The sequence below is a fragment of the Bos taurus genome, chromosome 28 (genome assembly GCF_002263795.3).
Source record: "Bos taurus isolate L1 Dominette 01449 registration number 42190680 breed Hereford chromosome 28, ARS-UCD2.0, whole genome shotgun sequence".
In the NCBI taxonomy this organism is placed as follows: Eukaryota; Metazoa; Chordata; class Mammalia; order Artiodactyla; family Bovidae; genus Bos; species Bos taurus.
In genome coordinates this window covers 25,739,655-25,758,366 of record NC_037355.1, presented here as the reverse complement: position 1 = coordinate 25,758,366, position 18,712 = coordinate 25,739,655, and the positions used below count along the sequence as shown (strand labels likewise).

Genomic DNA, 18,712 nt, shown 5'->3' with positions numbered 1-18,712 from the left:
GTTTTAATTGCCAGATATCAAACTTGTGGTTGTTGGCTTTGTCTCGGTGAATGGACGGGAAATTTAAAAACCAATCAACCAAACAAGGAGTCCCTCACACAGATATTTTTCTATATACCTGAATCCCCTGAGGAGTTGTTAAGATGGATTTCCTGATTCAGGAGGTGAAGGGTGAGTCCCAAGACCCTGCATTTCTAATACGCTCTCAGATGATGCTGATGTTGCTGGTCCATGGACCACACGTGAGATTCACAAGGCCCTAGAGCACCATGGACCCACCCTGGGTGGGATGCACAGTAGATGGATTTTCAACATCATTAAGGGACACAAAGACACCCCTACCAACTAGACAAGTGGGCTCAGGTTGTTTTATGCCCTTTAAAGAAACTTAAGTAGAATTTGCAGATGCTTCTGACTGTATAACTATAAGCAGATAGGGTAGGGGGTCCCTGGAGAAAGATAAACAGGCATGACTTTCTTGACATTAGTGAAGCCATTTTGGCCTAATGCATTTTGTGATCTAAGTTTGGCCACAATTCTTGCTCTTCAACAAATCTCAATAATAATGATCTTAAGGGACAAAAGAATAAACTATTATCAGGCAAGAGAAGTAATAATAGCAAAAATAATAAATCAGTTGTAAAGATTCCTAGTTCTGTTTCATGTTAAAGATTAGCCTGAAGCACTTTCCTGAGCTGTTTTGCAGACTTTAAACCCTGCTCAGGCACTCAACTGCCAGATCGTCATGTATGGATGTGAGAATTGGATCATAAAGAAAGCTGAGCGCCAAAGAATTAATGCGTTTGAACTGTGGTGTTGCAGAAGACTTTTGAGAGTCCCTGGGACTGCAGGAAGATCAAACCAGTCAATCCTAAAGGAAATCAGTCCTGAGTATTCATTGGAGGGACTGATGCTGAAGCTGAAGCTCCAGTACTTTGGCCACTTGATGCAAAGAACTGACTCATGCAAAGAACTGATCCTGATGCTGAGAAAGATTGAAGGCAGGAGGAGAAGGGGACAGCAAAGCGTGAGATGGCTGGATGGCATCCCTGACTCGATAGACATGAGTTTGAGCAATCTCCGAGAGAGATAATGAAGGACAGGGAAGCCTGGTGTGCTGCAGTCCAAGGGGTCGCAAAGAGTCGGACACGACTAAGCAACTGAACTGACTGAAGGGATGATGATGTTGACCTTTCTGACCCTTGTGACTTAAATCAAATTAAACCTGGACTGTCAACTTTTGCCCCAACTCTATACTGAATTCTCCTCCGACCAAGCCCAAGGTATTTCATGCATATGCAAGTACCCTTAGCTTAAAACTTCCCCAACACTGCTTTGGGAAAGATCCCCAATGTTCTCCTTCTGATCTTTGGTTTGGCTGTGTCTTTGGGCTCAATGCCCACCAAGAAGCCAGCCCAGTTTTGGATTAACATCACTGGATTACTTTTGCTTTCTCAGTTCTCTTTCACCTAGAGTGTAAAATTGAGAGAAGAGGCCCAGAAATGGAAGGGGTACAAAAAAAAAAATGAAATATGCAAACTTGCTGGGCGAGTTCTGTGCTGAGATCAACTGATGGCAAAGAGTGACTTTGAAGGCAGCAGAACCCCTCCTACACCTCCCCCACACCCCTGTCCCTACATCTGTGGGTCTTACTCAGTCAGGCCGGAAGCAGAGAAAGTGCTGAGTCACTCTAGCTTTGCATTTCACACCTAAGGCCATTCATAAGCAGAAAGGGGAAGGGACCAGGAGGAGAAAGCAAGCTTTGCAAAAGAAAGAAAGAAACAAAGCGCCCCAAAGTCAGGCCTCAACCAACCTTCCCCTGGAGCTGCTCCTCAGTCTTTTAAATCTCCACTGAAGCCAAAAGTGGATTAATAAAGGAAAAGGTCTTCCTGGCACCAGGAAGGCAGCCTGCTGGGGCCTTCTCCCAATCGCCCAGGTCTACGCAGCAGGGTGCTAACCCTCTCTGCCCAGGGAGGTCTGCAGGTGTTGACTAAGAAACCAGGCATTTTCTTAGCATTCCTGAGACTAGGAGCAGGATCAATTAAACAAATGGTTTTCTTGCAACCTAAATCAAGATGCTTCTGGAATTTTGTGCTCTGAAGGCCCAGACCCCTACTTGGATTATAAAGGAAAAGCCTGAAAAGCCAAAAGATAATCCTTCTGCCTATAACCAAGCAGGAACCTATGGGGCCTTCCCTGGACAGACCCTTCTCCCACAGTCTGCTTTAGCTCCTCTCTGAAGTGCCTAGATAATACATCCGAAGAACATTTCCTGAGTTGTTTTACAGATGCCAAAACCCCCACCAAATGGAAGATACTAGCTTCTTGCTGACCTTGGGCACACAGCCCACAGGCCTGGTGGAGCCTAAGGACTGATAATGTTAACCCCTGTGACACCACCCTGCTGTCTCACCATCAACCAGTCAGAGAATTGTGCATGAGATGATCACATTCTGGGACTCCCTCCCTCACCTGGCCTTCTTTGGGACCCCATGAACTGTAGCCCACCAGGCTCCTCTGTCCATGGGATTCTCCAGGCAAGAATCCTGGAGTGGGTTGTCCTTCAGAGGATCTTCCCAACCCAGAGATCAAACCCCAGTCTCCTGAAATGCAGGTGGGTTCTTTACCGTCTGAGCTACCAGGGAAGCCCTTTAAAATGACTTTGCTGAAACCAACTGGGGAGTTCAGACTTTTTGAGCACTGACTGTCCTGGATTCCTTGTATGGTGCCTTACAATAAATGCTGTACTTTTATCCTATGCTAATAAACTACCTCTTTTTCTATCCAAAAAAAAAAAGTGGTTTTCCCTTCACCATATCCCAGTGTCAGTAGATTGGCTTTACTGGGCGAGTAGACCTAGGTTGGCTCAGTAACATGCCTCTCTCTTCAGCAGCTGGTGGGCCACTGCTGCTGAAGGCCAAATGGCATCCAGACTGCCCTCTGGCCCTTCTCTACAGTCAGCAAAAGGGCAGGCTCTGCTTCCTTCCCAGCCACAGACCTGGCCCTGCAACACCTGCCCAAGTCCCTCCATACAAGCCCTCTTGAGTTGCCCTGCTGAGTAGGTCAGCTCCAGGCCCTCCCACCCTGTCCACTGGGCCCATGAGAGCTACCAGGAGCCTCACTCCCGGAAAGTTCAGTTTCTGACAATCTGCTCATGGTCAGTGCACAGCCTCCTGGGGTGGGTGTTAGGAGGGGAAACCTCTGGAGAGCCCTGCAGCCTCAGTCCACAATGCAACTCTGGCAGTGTAAAGGGACAGTGCTGACAGATGTACGATGTCTCCCATCGAGCACTGAGATGCTGACTCAGGGCCCCACAAAACAGGAAAACCCAGCCTTCCCTGCCACGGAAAAAGACCTTCTAGGACACCCACCTACGATGAGTCCAACCTCGCAGGTGGGCTCCTCATAAGCACAGGTCATCATGGTGCCCACCGTGTCGTTGACCACAGCCACCACATCCAGGTCAAATTCCTTTGGAAAGAAAGAGACAAGTTTAGCTTTAGGGGAAGGACACGCACTGCCCGGCTTGAGGTCTGCAGGTTCATTCTGCTGCATGCCAGTCAGAAAGCCACTGGTGCGTCATCTGAAACTGTTTCCTTACCAGCCTGTGAAAGGTAACGAGATGCTCCTTCACTAAACATCTGCTATTAAAGGTGCATCTGAAGCCTGAATTCAGAAGGATGCATTCTACCCATTTCCAAGATGCCACTGAGCACCAGAGAGGCAGCCCAGAGGGCGCTGTGGGACGGAGAAAAGCCGAGGGATCATGGCCACGCAGCTCTCCGTCTCAGCAGGTAAAAACGATAGCCTTCAGAGGGTGTGACAGAAATACCAAATCCACGTCTCAGAATCTGTCCAGGCAAGCAAGTACACAAAGGCACATACAAGCGTATTTTCTCCGTGACTCAGGAGAGCCAGGAGAAACAACTGGAATGCAGATCAAAGGGGGCTATGGAAGGCCTACGCAGGCAAACCCTGGAATCCTGTGCAGCCAAGAAAGCGAGTGAGGTTGGCCTCTATGTAGTAATGTGAAAGACTCCTGGTTTCATATTAAATGGAAAAAAAAAAAAAAAAAAACCAAGCAGCTGTAATATAGTAAATATGGAATGACTCCCATTTTTAAAATGTGTGTGTATTTGTATACACATGGAAAGTACACTGGAATAACACTAAAAGTTTGTGAAATGGGCAAAATAAGTCATCAGATTACTTTTCAATGAAACATTAACTGTTGTCTAGCATATTCTTCCAGGAACAACCAGCTCCTCTTCGTGCCTATTCATTTCAGCCTTCCTAACTGCCTGTGTATTTATCTGCTCTTCTGAACCAGAGAGACTTGAATGGATTTTTTTCTTTAACTTCTTACTGATTCTCTCATTAACTAAGGAGCTGATTTTTCACTTTACGTTTTGTCAATGTCCTCCAGCCAAAGACCACACCCATAGACACGCACCCACAGTGGATAAAGCTGGGCTTCCTGGCTGGTTGGCTGCAACACAGGCAAACACATCCCATGGGGTGACTCAGAATGTGTTAAAAAGCACAAGAATGGGATTTGAGCCTGTGCTGGTGGTTTTAGGGAGGGTGCCAAGAAGTGGGGTTTGGCTCTGGACTGGGTGCAGTCAGGAGGCAGGGCCATCTCCAAGTGTGAGCCAAGTTCTGCTGTGATGATGGAGTGCTTCTTTCTCACCTGCTTCCATCACTGTCGCAGGGGGGCTGTGATGGTGGCTGTGCCCCGTGACAGTGCCAGGCTGTGCCGCATAGACAGGAGCTGCTTTTCCCTTTTTCAAGCTAGAGGAGAGCCATGACTTTACATTCCTTAAACTATCCCTTAGTAACATGAAACTGTTCTGATATTTTATTGCCATCGGTTGCGGGGAATGTTAGTATTCTTGTCGCATACCTCTATATCGACTGAATTCTATACAAGTACAACCTTTTTTTTTTTGGTCGTACAGAGTAGCTGGTGGGATCTTAGTTCCACAACCAGGTATCAAACCTGTGCCCCCTGCAGTGGAACTGTGGAGTCCTAACCACTGGGTCACCAGAGAATTCCCAATCAAGTACAGTTTTTATAATCTGAAGAAAGGAGCACTTCAGTGGTTAAGACTGGCAGTTCAGTGGTTAAGACTCCGAGCTTCCAATGCAAGGGCCAAGGGTTCAATTCCTGCTTGGGGAAATAAGATTCCACATGCTATGTGGTACAGCCAAAAGATCAAAACATAACCTGAAAAAAGCAGTAAAGATTTTTAAAAACATCCTTTTAATAGTTACCTCTCTCCTTTTTATCGCCTCCCTCAGTAAGGTTGCTACATCATGCCCCACGCAGTCGGTTGCCTTAAAACCTTTGGTCCAGGTGATTAAGATACCCTGCAACAAGAAGGGCACCGCAGAGTCTTGTGTCATTAATCCTTCCAGGCAGAACACAAAATGCCACTCCCTCCTTCCAGAGTAAACACCTGCTAAGACAGTACAGCGAGATGACGCTGGAAAATCTGAGGCACAAACGAGTAGAATATGAAGAGTCCTCCCAGGCCTGCCCCCTCTCACCGTTCTCACAGTGGTCTGGTTTATAAGTGCCACTTCACAAACGGAGAATCTAAAGGAGATCAGCCCTGGGTGTTCTTTGGAAAGAATGATGCTAAAGCTGAAACTCCAGTACTTTGGCCACCTCATGCGAAGAGTTGACTCATTGGAAAAGACTCTGATGCTGGGAGGGATTGGGGGCAGGAGGAGAAGGGGACAACAAAGGATGAGATGGCTGGATGGCATCACTGACTCGATGGACGTGAGTTTGGGTGAACTCCGGGAGATGGTGATGGACAGGGAGGCCTGGCGTGCTGCGATTCATGGGGTCACGAAGAGATGGACACGACTGAGCGACTGAACTGAACTGAAGCATAGAGAGTTAATGGTGCTGCCCGTGGTATAACCAACTAGTTCCCCTGAAGAACAGTTTGCCCAAAACAGAAGTGCAGAAATGCAAACTTTCAGTAACTCTGTTACTACCTAAAGTCAACTTTAGGCTTGACTGGAGTTTATATACTTGCCAGCTATGTACTCACTATGATGACGGTACAAGTGAACTGCTTTTAAAAACCACCAGACCTTTAAAAAATCACCCTTAAAAACTGCCCAAAACAAGTTTACGTGGATCCACCTGTTGAGATCTCAAAGCCTTTAAGAGGGAAAAAGCCCCGAGTCAGCACTGTGACTGGATTAACTGGCTTCCAGAGGCAGGTGGCCCTACCCAGCCTCTCAACTGCTGCCAATCATATGCTGCAAACCCTGGCCTAAGACCTATGTCATGTGATGCCAGCACCACAGCTTCCTCCCTGGCCATACCCCTACCTGGGAAAACACAGGCACCCGCAACAACAGGATGGGGCCTGCCTGCATGACTCTCAACAGTCAGCTCCTTCCACACGGACTGTCCCCCTGCCCCACCAGGACCCCTAAGCGTGGCGCTGGAGCTGCTGGTCTAAGGGCTGGGATGCTTCACTGACTGGGGGCTCCCTGAGGGCAGGAACTGCCTGCCCAGTGTTCTCAGTCCTCAGCAGGTGCTCAAGCCCTGACCTTGAACCCTGTGTCCTTCCATTTACTGAATAAACATTTATGAAGCATCTTTTCTGCTGGCACACTGGGCTAGGGCCTGTGGGGAACACAGGTCCTTGGCTCAAGAATCAAATGACATTGAAGAAAAGAAAGATACAGAAGAGCACTAAAAACTGGGTAAAAAGTGCTATAACCAGGCAACATGAGAAGAAACAGGAGACACTAAGGAGGGCGAGATTCTTTTTGCCTGGAGGCCCAGAAGGCTTCCAGAAGAGGCACATGCTTTAAGTAATAAAAGAAGAGTAGAGAAGAGTCTGAAGATGTTTCGGAGGGTGTGGCCTAAGAGCTGGGTCAACCCTCTGTGACAGCTAAATTGTCCAGAATCGAGGGGTGACACAGAGTCTGGAGGAGGCTTCAAGAGCTGACCCACACCGGCCAACAGTCGGTCAGCACTGCCCGACGTCTGAGGCCTGGAAAAAAAGAGACTCACCGCATCTAAGCTCGTCTGCTTGCAGGGAAACGAAAATGTGAAGCCCAGAGGCATTTTAGGGCCCTTGATGCCCATGTAGTCCAGGAAGTCAGAGATGCAGGAAACGATGTGGTCAAACAGCTTTAGAAGAAAAGAAGGGATTACTCATGCAGCTCTGGTTTCACACCCTCAGCGCGCACGCACACACACACACACACACACACACACACACAATGACACAGGCAGAGCAAGGTGCCCTCCCTCGGATCTTCAGAGGGGCCCGAGCATCCGCAGCCCAGACTGGCTGAATGCACCTGACACTTTGGGGCAGCACGGACCCAACTGCCCTGGAGAGCGTATCACATGGAGGCTCTGGGCCCAGTAACGCCAGTGGCCACGTGTGTGTCGCACACGTGCCTTGGTGAGGGAAAAGCAACACTATCTTACCTCCTCCCCAGTGCCCTGCATGATTTCAATGGGAATGGCGTAGATCTTATTGTGCATTTCCACCGATCTCTTTTTCCCACTACGGATTTTCACCAGCAGGACGCGGAAATTCGTTCCTCCAAGATCCAGGGCCAAGAAGTCACCGTTCTCTGTTGTAGTCAAGAACATTAAGAAGGTCAAGAAGAGTGAATTTCACCTCCTGGCAGCCAGTAAGTCCAAGACTTCAAACCTTCAAGGGAGGAAACCCTTATCAAACACAGGGGAGAAACTGTTTAGTCTTTTCTCAGCATACAGCCCAGACTCAGAGAGGTGGGCACGAACTCATGACCACTACAGTCTCCAAGTCACACCAGAAGACAAAAGGCCCCGTGGATGAACCAACTGGATCAGCAAGGTCACAGCACAGGTTGGATGCTGAGCTCCGATGTGCCTGGATGTAAAACTCCCCAGGCCTCTGTGAGCCTCTCACACTCTCCACCTGGGAAGGAGGAGCTGAGTGTTATCCTTCCTCTGCCTTACTGTGTTAAGCAAAGGACCTACAAGCAATCTCAGTGCTTCAGAATCCGCCCAGCTCTGTTCTTTAAACAATTCCGAGTCAGGGCTGTGGTTTTAAAGACAGCGCCTGCGTGGGAGTCCGGACCAGGGGAGGTCAGCTGCCTGGAGTCTCACATGCAGCAAGCAAGTAGTGGTAAATGTGGAAGAGAGGGACTTCACTGGTGGTCCAGTGGTTAACATTTCACTTTCTAATGCAGGGGATATGAGTTCGATCCCTGGTTGGGGAGTTCCACATCCCTCATGGTCAAAAACACAAAACATAAAACAGAAGCAACATTGTAACAAATTCAGTAAAGACTTTAGAAATGGTCTACATAAAAAAAAAAAAAATCTTTGAGAGGTTTCAGTGAGTTTCTAACTCTTGCCAAAATCATGCCACCCATCCCAGTGTCAATGTGTCCCCTGGAGAAGCCAACCTCCCGGCAGCCCCAGTGACTTGGCCGCTGGTATTAGAAGCAGGAGGCACGTGTGAACCCCCAGCTCAGGTCCTCACCAGTCCCATCAGGAGTGCTCCGGACGAAGGAGGGCAACATCTTGACCACAGCCTTGTCATGCGTCTGCTTGCCCAGCCCCAATTCCATCTCAGCCCGCATCCGCTTTTTCACCTCCAGCAGCATTTCCTTGGTGAGGCTGAAGTGGGCCAGGGTCTCCTCTATCTGCCGGTGCTGCTCAGCCAGGCGGTAGGCCACGGCAGTCACCATGGCGGCCCCCTTGCCACTGCCGCTCTCGGAGAGGAGGAAACGCACATCACAGTCGGGTACCAAGCGCCGCAGAGTCTTGTGGAAACGCCGAGAATACCTGGGGGGAGGGGTGCACAGTAGATAGACTGAGCCAGACTGTAGGGACCCCTAGGATCCCCTTCTTTTTCCACACTTTAATTCCATCTTCTACACTCACTTTCCTCGTTATTCAAGTCTACAACACATCCACTGTAGACAAGTTAGCGACCGCAGACAGGGAAAAAGGAAAACTGAAATTACCCATAGTCACAGACAAAAGAGGGGGCTCTCATTATTAGACGAATATCGAGGGCCTTTTCTGGTGGTCTAATAGTTAGGACTCCATGTTTCCAGTGCAGGGGGCACAGGTTTGATCCCTGACCAGGGAACTAGGATCCCACATACCGTGCAGCCAAAAAAAAAATTGTATCGAGTACAGAAAATTCAGGGTTCAAAAATCTGTTGTCCACCCTGACAAAGAGATAATACAGTTCACTGGTTAAGAAAGAGCCCAGTGCTTAAAAGTCAGACCGGAAGGGACTTCCTTGGAGGTCCAGTGGTTAAGACTTTGCCTTCCAGTGCAAGGGGTACAGGTTAGATCCATTGTCAGGGAGCTAAGATTCCACATGCCTCAGGGCTAAAAAACCAAAATGTAAAACAGAAGCAGTGTTGGAACAACTTCAATAAAGACTTTAAAAATGGTCCACATAAAAAAATCTTAAAAAAAAAAAAAAGTCCCCACTTCCACACCAGGGGACCTGGGCCTATTACTTAATCCTGGAGTCAATTCAGATGGCAGCATCTGGCTGACAATGATGAGGAAGGAACTCAACTGAGTTCATCAAATGCTTCAGTGAATAACTGGCGCTAAGCAGGGGCTCAATAAAGACTTGCTCTTGTTTTTCATTTTCACTTGGCCCTCTCCCTCAGTCCCCAAGAGCTGAGATATTTTTTAGTGGTTAGAAGAGGACTTTAGGACAGGACTCAGTATGACACAGAATTTTCTCCAGGTTTGTGGTCTGTTGTAAGTATGGAAGGCTGCTTGCCAAAGGAAAATGGGAATCTAGAACCCCAAAATGATAAGAATGGTCAGTTCCAGGGGATGGGATCAAAAATGACTTCCCTCTGGCAGTTTTGGAACTATTTGAAGTTTCTATACCAAAAATATGTTACTTTGTATTTTAATCTGTATTTAAACAATTATTTTTTTTAATATGATGTTGTAGATGAAGAGTTCAAGAGATGGCTGGTGGTGATGGCTGCACAACAGTATGAATGAACTTAAATTCACTGACCTGTACACTCAAAAAATGGTTGAGATGGTAAATTTTATATTATGTACATTTTATCACAACTAGAAAATTATTTTAATGTGATGTAAATGCCTAAGCTTTCTTGTCCAAAAATAAGCCAAGGAATTTTTTAATGGCTAATTGCATTATCAAAAATTTTACAAACACTCTAAGAATACAAAGAAATAAAATTGTGAACCTGGCAGATAACAACAGCTAACTAGCTCAAACCCCATCCCCTCAGTAACACTGAATTATCTGTTTAAGTCAGTCTTCATTTAACTGTTTCGAGACCTAGTATGAAGGCACAGTATCTGCAAGCCACTTCACAGGCACATTATGTATACAATGGGAGAAATATCTGAGGTCATGTGTTAAAAAAAAAAAAAAAAACAACTTATAGGCAGTCATTTTAAAAACTCAATACAGGGACTTCCCTGGCAGTCCAGGGGTTAAGACTTAACCTTCCAATGCAGGGGTGTGGGTTCAATCCCTGAAAGGGGGGCTAAGATCCTACATGCTTCATGGCCAAAAAAACAGAAGCAACAATGTAATAAATTCAATGAAGACTTTAAAATGACCCACATCAAAAAAAGCTTTAAAAAATTAATTAAAATAAACAAATAAAACTCAGTACATAAAGACTTAGAATTCACCTTTAGCTTTTTAAAAAAATACAAACCGTGTTCTTAGTGGCCAAAGAAGGCTTCTGACACTAAGGAGTCCAACAGACAAGAAGGCAGCGTCTAAGTGAGGACTACTGACAACCTTTCGGTATTTGGTTTAGTCAGGATTATCGGAGAAGGCAATGGCACCCTACTCCAGTACTCTTGCCTGGAGAATCCCACGGATGGAGGAGCCTGGTAGGCTGCAGTCCATGGGGTCACTAAGAGTCAGACAGGACTGAACGACTTCACTTTCACTTTTCATTTTCATGCATTGGAGGAGGAAATGGCAACCTACTCCAGTGTTCTTGCCTGGAAAATCCCAGGGACGGGTGAGCTGGATGGGCTGCCGTCTATGGGGTCGCACAGAGCCGGACACGACTGAAGCGACTTAGCAGCAGCAGCAGCACTGACAACCTAATCTCTCATTGGCTTGCAGATGCAAAGCGTCGACAAGCCGCCTGTGTACTATCTGAGTGTTTGGGGAGCTTTAGAAACTCACAGGAGCTTCTAACACAGGCATGTGGGCAGCACATGTATGACCCAAACTACAGTGAGGATGATGGTCCCTGATTAAATGCAGACAAGTAAAAGAATTGAAGATACAGACACATTCCACCCAGTGCTCCCGGCAGCTAGAGACGTCTCTAACGAGACTTCTGAAATGAGGAGAGATGACAGAGCAGTGCAGAAGCAACACCAGTGGGAATCAGCTGAGAGCCAGACATTTCTCCAAGTGGGCAACTCTGACCCTTCTGTCCAAAACTAGATGTTGTCTTATCTGCCAAAAACTTTCACTGGGTGCAAAAGTCTGACCTCTGGAGACGGTCCTTAGCCAGGGCAGGTGCTGAGTGCCAATTAGAGCAAAGGGGACTCACTGTGGGTGCGTCTTGTAAAGGGACCCGTCGACACCAACCGTGGTCCGCAGCCTGGGCGTGCCCTTGTTATCTCGAAGGCGGCTCAAGATGGCACCCAGGGTCGCCGCCACCAGGTTGGCAGAGCGAAATGAGACGATGGTGCACACATGCTGAACCGCAACACAGTCGTCATCAGACGGCTCCACTCCCAGGCGGGTCAGGATTTCTTTGGCATTGTGGAGGCCTTCCTTATTCCTGTGAAGTCAGAGGCCAAAACTCGTTAGTTAAGGACTACAGCAGGCAGTGCACTGCTGTGAGCACTGGGGCTTGAAGGTCCTGGGGAGGTGAACTGATCATTCATCATGTGTGTGTGGCAAGGGAAAAGTGCCTGAGACGGGGTCTCCTCCGTTAAGAAGTCAGAAAGCAGCAGGAGGAAAAACTGTGATGGTTAAGTTATGTCAGGCACATGGAGGAGAAGAGAGGCAGACCACATGGGCCCGGAACAGGTGGAGAAATAGCTGCTTGCATCCCAGGGCTCAGTGCTTCAGAGATGTGAGGGAATCTCCTGGTCTTTGGGTCTGTAGTATGCCCCTGGATTCTTACACATTCTTCCACGATTTTTCCAGTCAGCGTTTAATTTCCTGCATTTTTGTTATTTAGTCGCTAAGTCATGTCCACCTCTTTTGGTACCCCATGGACTGTGGCCTGCCAGGCTTCTCTGCCCATGGGATTTCCCAGGCAAGAGTACTGGAGTGGGTTGCCATTTCCTTCTCCAGGGGATCTTCCTGACCCAGGGATCGAACCCACTTCTCCTGCTTGGCAGGTGGATTCTTTACCACTGAGCCACCTGGGAAGTCCATAATTTGCTGCATATATGCTTTGTATAGCTTTTGTTGAATTTAAAGTATATCCTGGAGGATATAGTTTTATTACTATTGTAGATGTTGTCTTAAAAAAAAGTACATATACACACGTATTTTAAATGTACCATATTAAAATGTTAACAACGGGAAACACTGGGTAAGAGATACATACTATCTTTGTAGTTTTTCTGTAATTCTAAAAATAGTCTAAAAGATTTTAAAATATGTACATATTTTAATTACTGTCAATACATAGAAATATAATTAACTTTTGTATCTTATCTCCAGACATCATTCCTAACCTCTTTTTTATTCTAATCACTTGTCTAGATATGTTGGTATTCCATACAAATATATTTGCAATTAATGACAGTTTTACTTCCTCTTTTTTAATTCTTATGCCTTTAATTTCTTTTCCTTTTTTGTTTCGTAAAAAAATATTGGAGCTAAGGCTCCAGGACAATGCTAAATAGAAACAGGTGCTACTAACACAGGGCACTTAACTAGGTGCTCTGAAAACCCAGAGGGGTGGGAAGGGGTGGGAGAGAGGTTCAAGAGGGAGGGGACATATGCATACTTATGGCTGATTCATGTTGTTGTATAGCAGAAACCAATACAGCATTGTTAAAGCAATTATCCTCCAATGAAACAAACAAAAAAAAGAATCAGGTGATACTATCTTGGTCCTGAATTTAAAGAGAATGCTTCCAATATATCTTCACTGGTAAGATGTTCTTAATAAATTTTTTTTTTTGAGATAGGCTTTATTACAACATAGATGCCTTCTTGAGCTAGTTCAAGTGGGTTTTGTTTCTTGGTAACCAAAGAGCCAACACCGTAAACAGGCCCAGAGGAAGGCAGGCATTTCCTGACTTTGTCAATGATTCTGAGATAAGCCACAAGTCTCTTGCTCCCTCCCCTCCCAACAGCTGAGCAGGAGACCTGAGAAGGGAGACTGTTGGAAACTCGGGAGTGTGGCTCCCTATTGACTGTAGCACTGCAGGTCCTGAAGGAGAGGTCCTAAGAAAAGGCCAGGACTCAAAAAGAGTAGGTTCAGATAAACCCCTTTCCATTTACATCAGCATCTTCTCCCTGGAGCCAAGCTACGATGCCACCAGCTCTGAATTTCCAGGACCACACCATGGGCAGTGGGCATGAAAGGGCATCTCTAGCATCAGGCTAACCCTATCTTTAAGCAGGTGGCCTCACATGGCTATGTGGAGTCTCCTGAATCCAGAATAGAACCTGGTGGCACACGGAACCAGTCACAGGACAGGTGCCCTTCAGACATTAGGCTACATCAAGGCCTGTTATTTGCAGGCCTTGGGTGGACTTGAGACAGAGAAGTCTGGGGTTCTTATGTTGAGGTCAAAAGATAGAAGCTAGGTTGCTGGCTGGACTCTGTCCTTCTGTGTCTATCTGTCCTATCTCATCTGTTAACCAGTGCTTCTCAAACTTGTGCCAAGGAACATGTGTGGCTGTGAACAAGTGAAAGAACGGGGCGGGGGGGGGGGGGTGGAGGGTGGGAGACAGAGAGGGGAGTGGGGTAGGGAGAGTGCAGAGGGTGCTTCAGTTTCAAAAGGATTGTGGGAAATGACCAGTTACCCAAAGTGAACTAGGCTTTCTTTTATATGTTAATGAGTACTTATACTTCTCTAAATATTTCCCAGTCCTAGTGACCACAAAACCCATTTCTTCGGGGAACATCTAATGATCTTGAGGTCAGTAGGGTTCCCTGGAACACTGTCTGGTGAAGACCCTGATATCCCAAGGCGGGATTAACCCAGGCCTGAGCTCAATCAGTTCCTGTTCATCTCCAGGATCAGCTGTATGTGGGGTCGGGGGAGAGTGAAGGAGAAGGGGATGCTTTGGTAATCACACCATTCAAGAAGCATTTGCCCCTAACTCGACAACTTTTTAATGTGCTGCCACCAGGTGCCCGCAGGGAGAGCAGCCCAGGGTGGGTCAGCCAAGTGAGAGGGGAGACCGGCCCAGAAAGCCCTAACACTCCTCAGGAGAAGCCCAGCAAACCAGGACTCAAGCAGGTAATGAGAGACCCGTTGTTCTTCTCTGCCCCATGCCCCCTAGAAAGCCTTGAGGGGAGGCACCTACTTTTCGATGGCCGACACGTCACTGGTGTTAAACTTCCCTCTGGTGAGCAGCTCTGGGGTGATCCGCCCTTCAAATAAGAGGCCCTCCTTGGCCATCTTGACCAGGATCAGTCGGACCAGCTCGCCCAGGTACATGCCACTGACCATCTTCTCAAACCTGCAGGAGCAAAGCACCAGGCACTCGTCAGTCCCTCCTAGGTACTCACCACTGTGGCATCTCATGAGTGGTGGGAGAGACGTGAAAGGAGAGGAAGACACGGCCTCAATTATCACAAGCGCACAGTCTCCCTGGCAGGCAAGACCACACATGTGTGTGAGTAAACAATGAACAGACGGTGGGGGAGCAGGGTTATCCTGACCCCACACCCATTCCCAAGGAAGGAAACAGGAGGAGAACACCAGGGGCAGGGGCAGTCAGGGAAGGCTGCCTGGAAGTGGAGGGAACATCAGGATTTAGATGGAGAGTAATGAGGAGGGACCCAGACAGGAATGAGTAGGATATGATCATCTTGTGCAAAGCTTTATGCCTTACTTTTTATTTTTATTATTTTGGGGCCATGGCACCTGGCTTACAGGATCTCAGCTTGCCTGGATCTTAGCTCTTCGAACAGGGATCGAACCTATGCCCTAGCAGTATAAGCACTGAGTCCTAACCACTGGAGTGCCAGGGAATTCCAATTACTGTACTTTTTAAAGGGCTTTCATCTTTATCCCTCTATCAGGAAGCTCTCCAATTCCTGATTGGTCAGGCAAGGTGGTCAGGAAGTATTCTCTCCATTTCCCAGCTCAGAAAGTGTAGACGTCTTCTCTGAGGGAAGATGACAGGGCTGAAACGCAGCCATTCCCCATGGGACCTCTGTCGCTGGTCACCTTCGTGGCACCGATGTTCTCTTCTCCAGCCAAGAGAGACCAAGAAAAAAGGTCTCCAAGAAAGTGCTTTGTGCAACTCACTCCTTCCCCACTGACCTGCCCTTACACTCCAGGAGAGGGCTCCCCGAGTAGCTTAAAACCAACCAGCTCCTCCTACCACTCCGGACACATTCAGCCACCAATCACAGTGGATCGGCCCTCCTGCCTCCCCTGGGAGGTGTGGTGGGCGGTGTGAGTGCTGTGACTGCAGCAGCCATTTTGAGCCCAACACTGCAGGGCAGAGGCAGCCAGGAACTAGGGCTCGAAGCCATATCTGAGCCAGAGCCAGGTCCTGAGTCCTGGCTGACAAGGGGCCAGGAGGAAGCCAAGGGCAGGACAGATCAGAGGCAGGTCCACATCCAGGCGGCTGGCCTCTGCTCTGAGGGAGCCCAGCTGGCACACCCAGGGCTGGCTGTGACACAGCAAAAGAATCTGCTCCATTCAGAGCCGGGCGCGGGAGCCAGGGATGCTGCTGGGACCTGAACACGCGGCCCTCCCTCCCCCCAAATCAAGGAGTGGAGAAACATGAGCTCTCATTGTTCAGACAGGACCAGACAGGACTGCCCTGGCCACGGTTGTGTTGAGGATCCCTGGCAGGAGGGCACCCTGCTAAGTCCTTGCTGCCCCACCTAGCTCCTGTCCCAGGCACCTGTGGGAACAGCTTTAGTGCCACCCAAACTGGAATCTCAGCAGACAGGAGCCAGACTGCCTGAACGGAACTCCAGCCCTACCACTTTATTATGCTACTTACCTCTTTGGGCCTCAGTTTCTTTACCTGCATAATGGGGATCACACAGGGCCCACCTATAAGGTTGTTGTATGAAAGATAGAGGTGGATATAGGTAAAATGCTCCAGTGCCTGACTAATACTGAGCCATGGTCCTTGCTGTGTCTCCTACCTAATTAAGCACTTTATGTGTATTAACTTATTTCATCCTTATTATAAACCCTATGAGATAGATATTATCATTATCCCCATTCCACAGATGAGAAAACTGAGGCACAGAAAGGTTATATAACTTGCCCACAGTTGTAGGGCTGATGAGTGGCAAATTATTTTCAATCCAGTTAAATCTAGCTTCGGATTCCAAGCTCTAAGCACTGTGCTGTTCTGTCTCTCCCATGGACAGTGTCATTAAAAGTCACCTGTATTACTGTCATGCTGGCAGCCACCAGCCCCAGCCCAGCCCAGCCTCTGCTCGCTACCTCCAGCTCACTCCTCTAGGCAGTCTGCCCCCGCTAACTGGGCAAATTTGACAACAAGAAGGTTCTTCCCCCTTACGGTGGACTAGTCAGCCTTGTACACCTCCCTACCTTGCTGCTGCTGCTTCTTTTTTATTTTTGGCTGCACCAGGTCTCCATTGCCGTGCCCAGGCTTTCTCTAGTTGCGGGGAACAGGGGCTACTCTCTAGTTGCGGAGCATGGGCTCGAATGCTATCGGGGTTCAGCAGCTGTGGGGCACAGGCTTCGATGCCCCACAGAATGTGGGATCTTCCCAGACCAGGGATCAAACCACGCCTCCTGCATTGGCAGGTGGATTCCTAAACCACTGGACCACCAGAGAAGTCCCACCCATTGCTTCTAGTTCTGCCTTCTGGAGACACTCAGAATGATCTGCTCCCTTTTCTACATGATGGTCTCTTAGACACATAGACACTGCCATCCCCCTTTTCAGATAAAGGAAGCCTGAGGCCAAGAATCTGTCCTTTCCCAGTCCCTCGAGTCCCCGCTGGAGCAGCAGAACAAGGAAACAGCACTTATCAGAAGCCTCCAGCAAAAGCCAGCAAGCCGTGATCTGCTGCTCAGCAGTCAGATACCTATGACCATAGGCCAGTGGGTGGCACCATGGTGTTGCAGCCTCGCTGCATGCTGGTGGGCACAGGCAGAGCTGTGGCCCACAGGGCCTGGGGGAGTCTGGGAAAGGTGGGCAGGGGATTGGATGCTGACAAGGAATGCCCTTGGCAGCCAGGGTCTGCTCCAACGGGCAGCTCAGGGTCAGAGAAGGAAGGTGAGGTCTGTGAGCACTTAAAGAGGATTAGAACTGCTGAGAGAGTCTATGGAGCAGGCAGAGCAACAGTAAGGAAGGTGTTTGGGGGATGATTTGAAAAGAGGTGCAATTACTCCACCACCATCAAGGCCAAAGATTTCTCCAGGCCAGACCTCCCTGCTGTCACAATCACTGCTGCTGCTGCTGCTCTGGGGGGCGGTGTCTCCTTCACTATGAAAGATGTGAGAGGGAATCACAGGGGAATGGGATTCAGAATTCCTAACAAAGCAGAAAATAAAAGAAAATAGAAGAGCAAAAGGCCTAAGAAGACAAGAAGAGGAGAAGGAAAATTAAAAATGAAAGAAGTGGGAGCTACATCTACAGTAGGAGACAGGTGTGGAACCAGGACAGAGGGCAGCAGGGAGGAAGGAAGGCCAAGGCCAATCCCTTTTAGAGGGAGAAACCTTCTAACCTGGGAGCTAGGGGAGGGGTCCTGAAGCAGCTGTCAGCAACGGAGGCAGGAGCCATAGAGCCACTGTACTGATACCCTTCCTGTCCACTGTATATGGTCAGTACTCAGTAAATGTAAACTTCAATCAAAACAAACGAGTGGATGCACAGCGGTCTAGAGCCCACCTGTGCACAGAGCCTTTAGGTAGAGCTAGCTAGATACTAGCTAGCTAGCTAGCACACCTCTGTTTCCAGCCCTGGTTAAAAACTAGAATCATTTGCAGGGTCTTAAAGACAGGCCTCAGCCTAGGCCAAGTAGGATTGGGAGGGAATGTGGGTAGGGTGGGAAAATACCTAGGCAATAATATGTTTTTTAAAGGTCTCTACGTAATTCTTCTTTATTTTTTCTGGCCATGCCATGCAGCTTCTGGCATCTTAGTTCCCTGAGCAGGAATTGAACCTAGACCCTTGGCAGTGAAAGCGCAGAGTCCTAACCACTGGACAACCAGGGAATTCCCCTTAAAAAAAAAAAAAAAAATGTTTTAATGTAATTCTAGTGAAAAACATTCCTCTAGGGGATGTCCTGGGGAATTCTTCTAAGGAATTAAGATTCCCCAAGCCGTGTAGCACAGCCAAAAAAAAGAAAAACATTCCTTTAGACCATTCATGATAATGTTTGTTCATAAATGATGAAATGCCTCTTAAGACATTCTGGAAGTTCACTATGAAAAACATGTACTTTCCAGCAGGACAGAAAACCACAAACCTAAGCCAAATTAAACCTCAATTTAAGCCAGCCGCCCTGTCCCAGGGTCCTAGTGCCTTAACTTCCC

At 48.0% G+C, this 18,712-nt stretch overlaps 1 protein-coding gene across 4 annotated transcripts in view; it reads right to left on the bottom strand.

The window, feature by feature from the left end:
• The window catches only part of HK1 (hexokinase 1), a 112,543-nt gene that overhangs the window by 9,798 nt on the left and 84,033 nt on the right, over positions 1-18,712 (bottom strand). For all 4 annotated transcript variants that reach the window (XM_024986501.2, XM_059882407.1, XM_059882406.1 and 1 more), the window contains 7 exons: positions 14,535-14,690; positions 11,581-11,814; positions 8,520-8,824; positions 7,472-7,620; positions 7,046-7,165; positions 5,275-5,370; positions 3,372-3,471 (listed from right to left, as the gene is read on the bottom strand). In XM_024986501.2, coding sequence (XP_024842269.1) covers positions 3,372-3,471; positions 5,275-5,370; positions 7,046-7,165; positions 7,472-7,620; positions 8,520-8,824; positions 11,581-11,814; positions 14,535-14,690 — 1,160 coding nt within the window. The remainder of the gene's footprint in view (positions 1-3,371; positions 3,472-5,274; positions 5,371-7,045; positions 7,166-7,471; positions 7,621-8,519; positions 8,825-11,580; positions 11,815-14,534; positions 14,691-18,712) is intronic.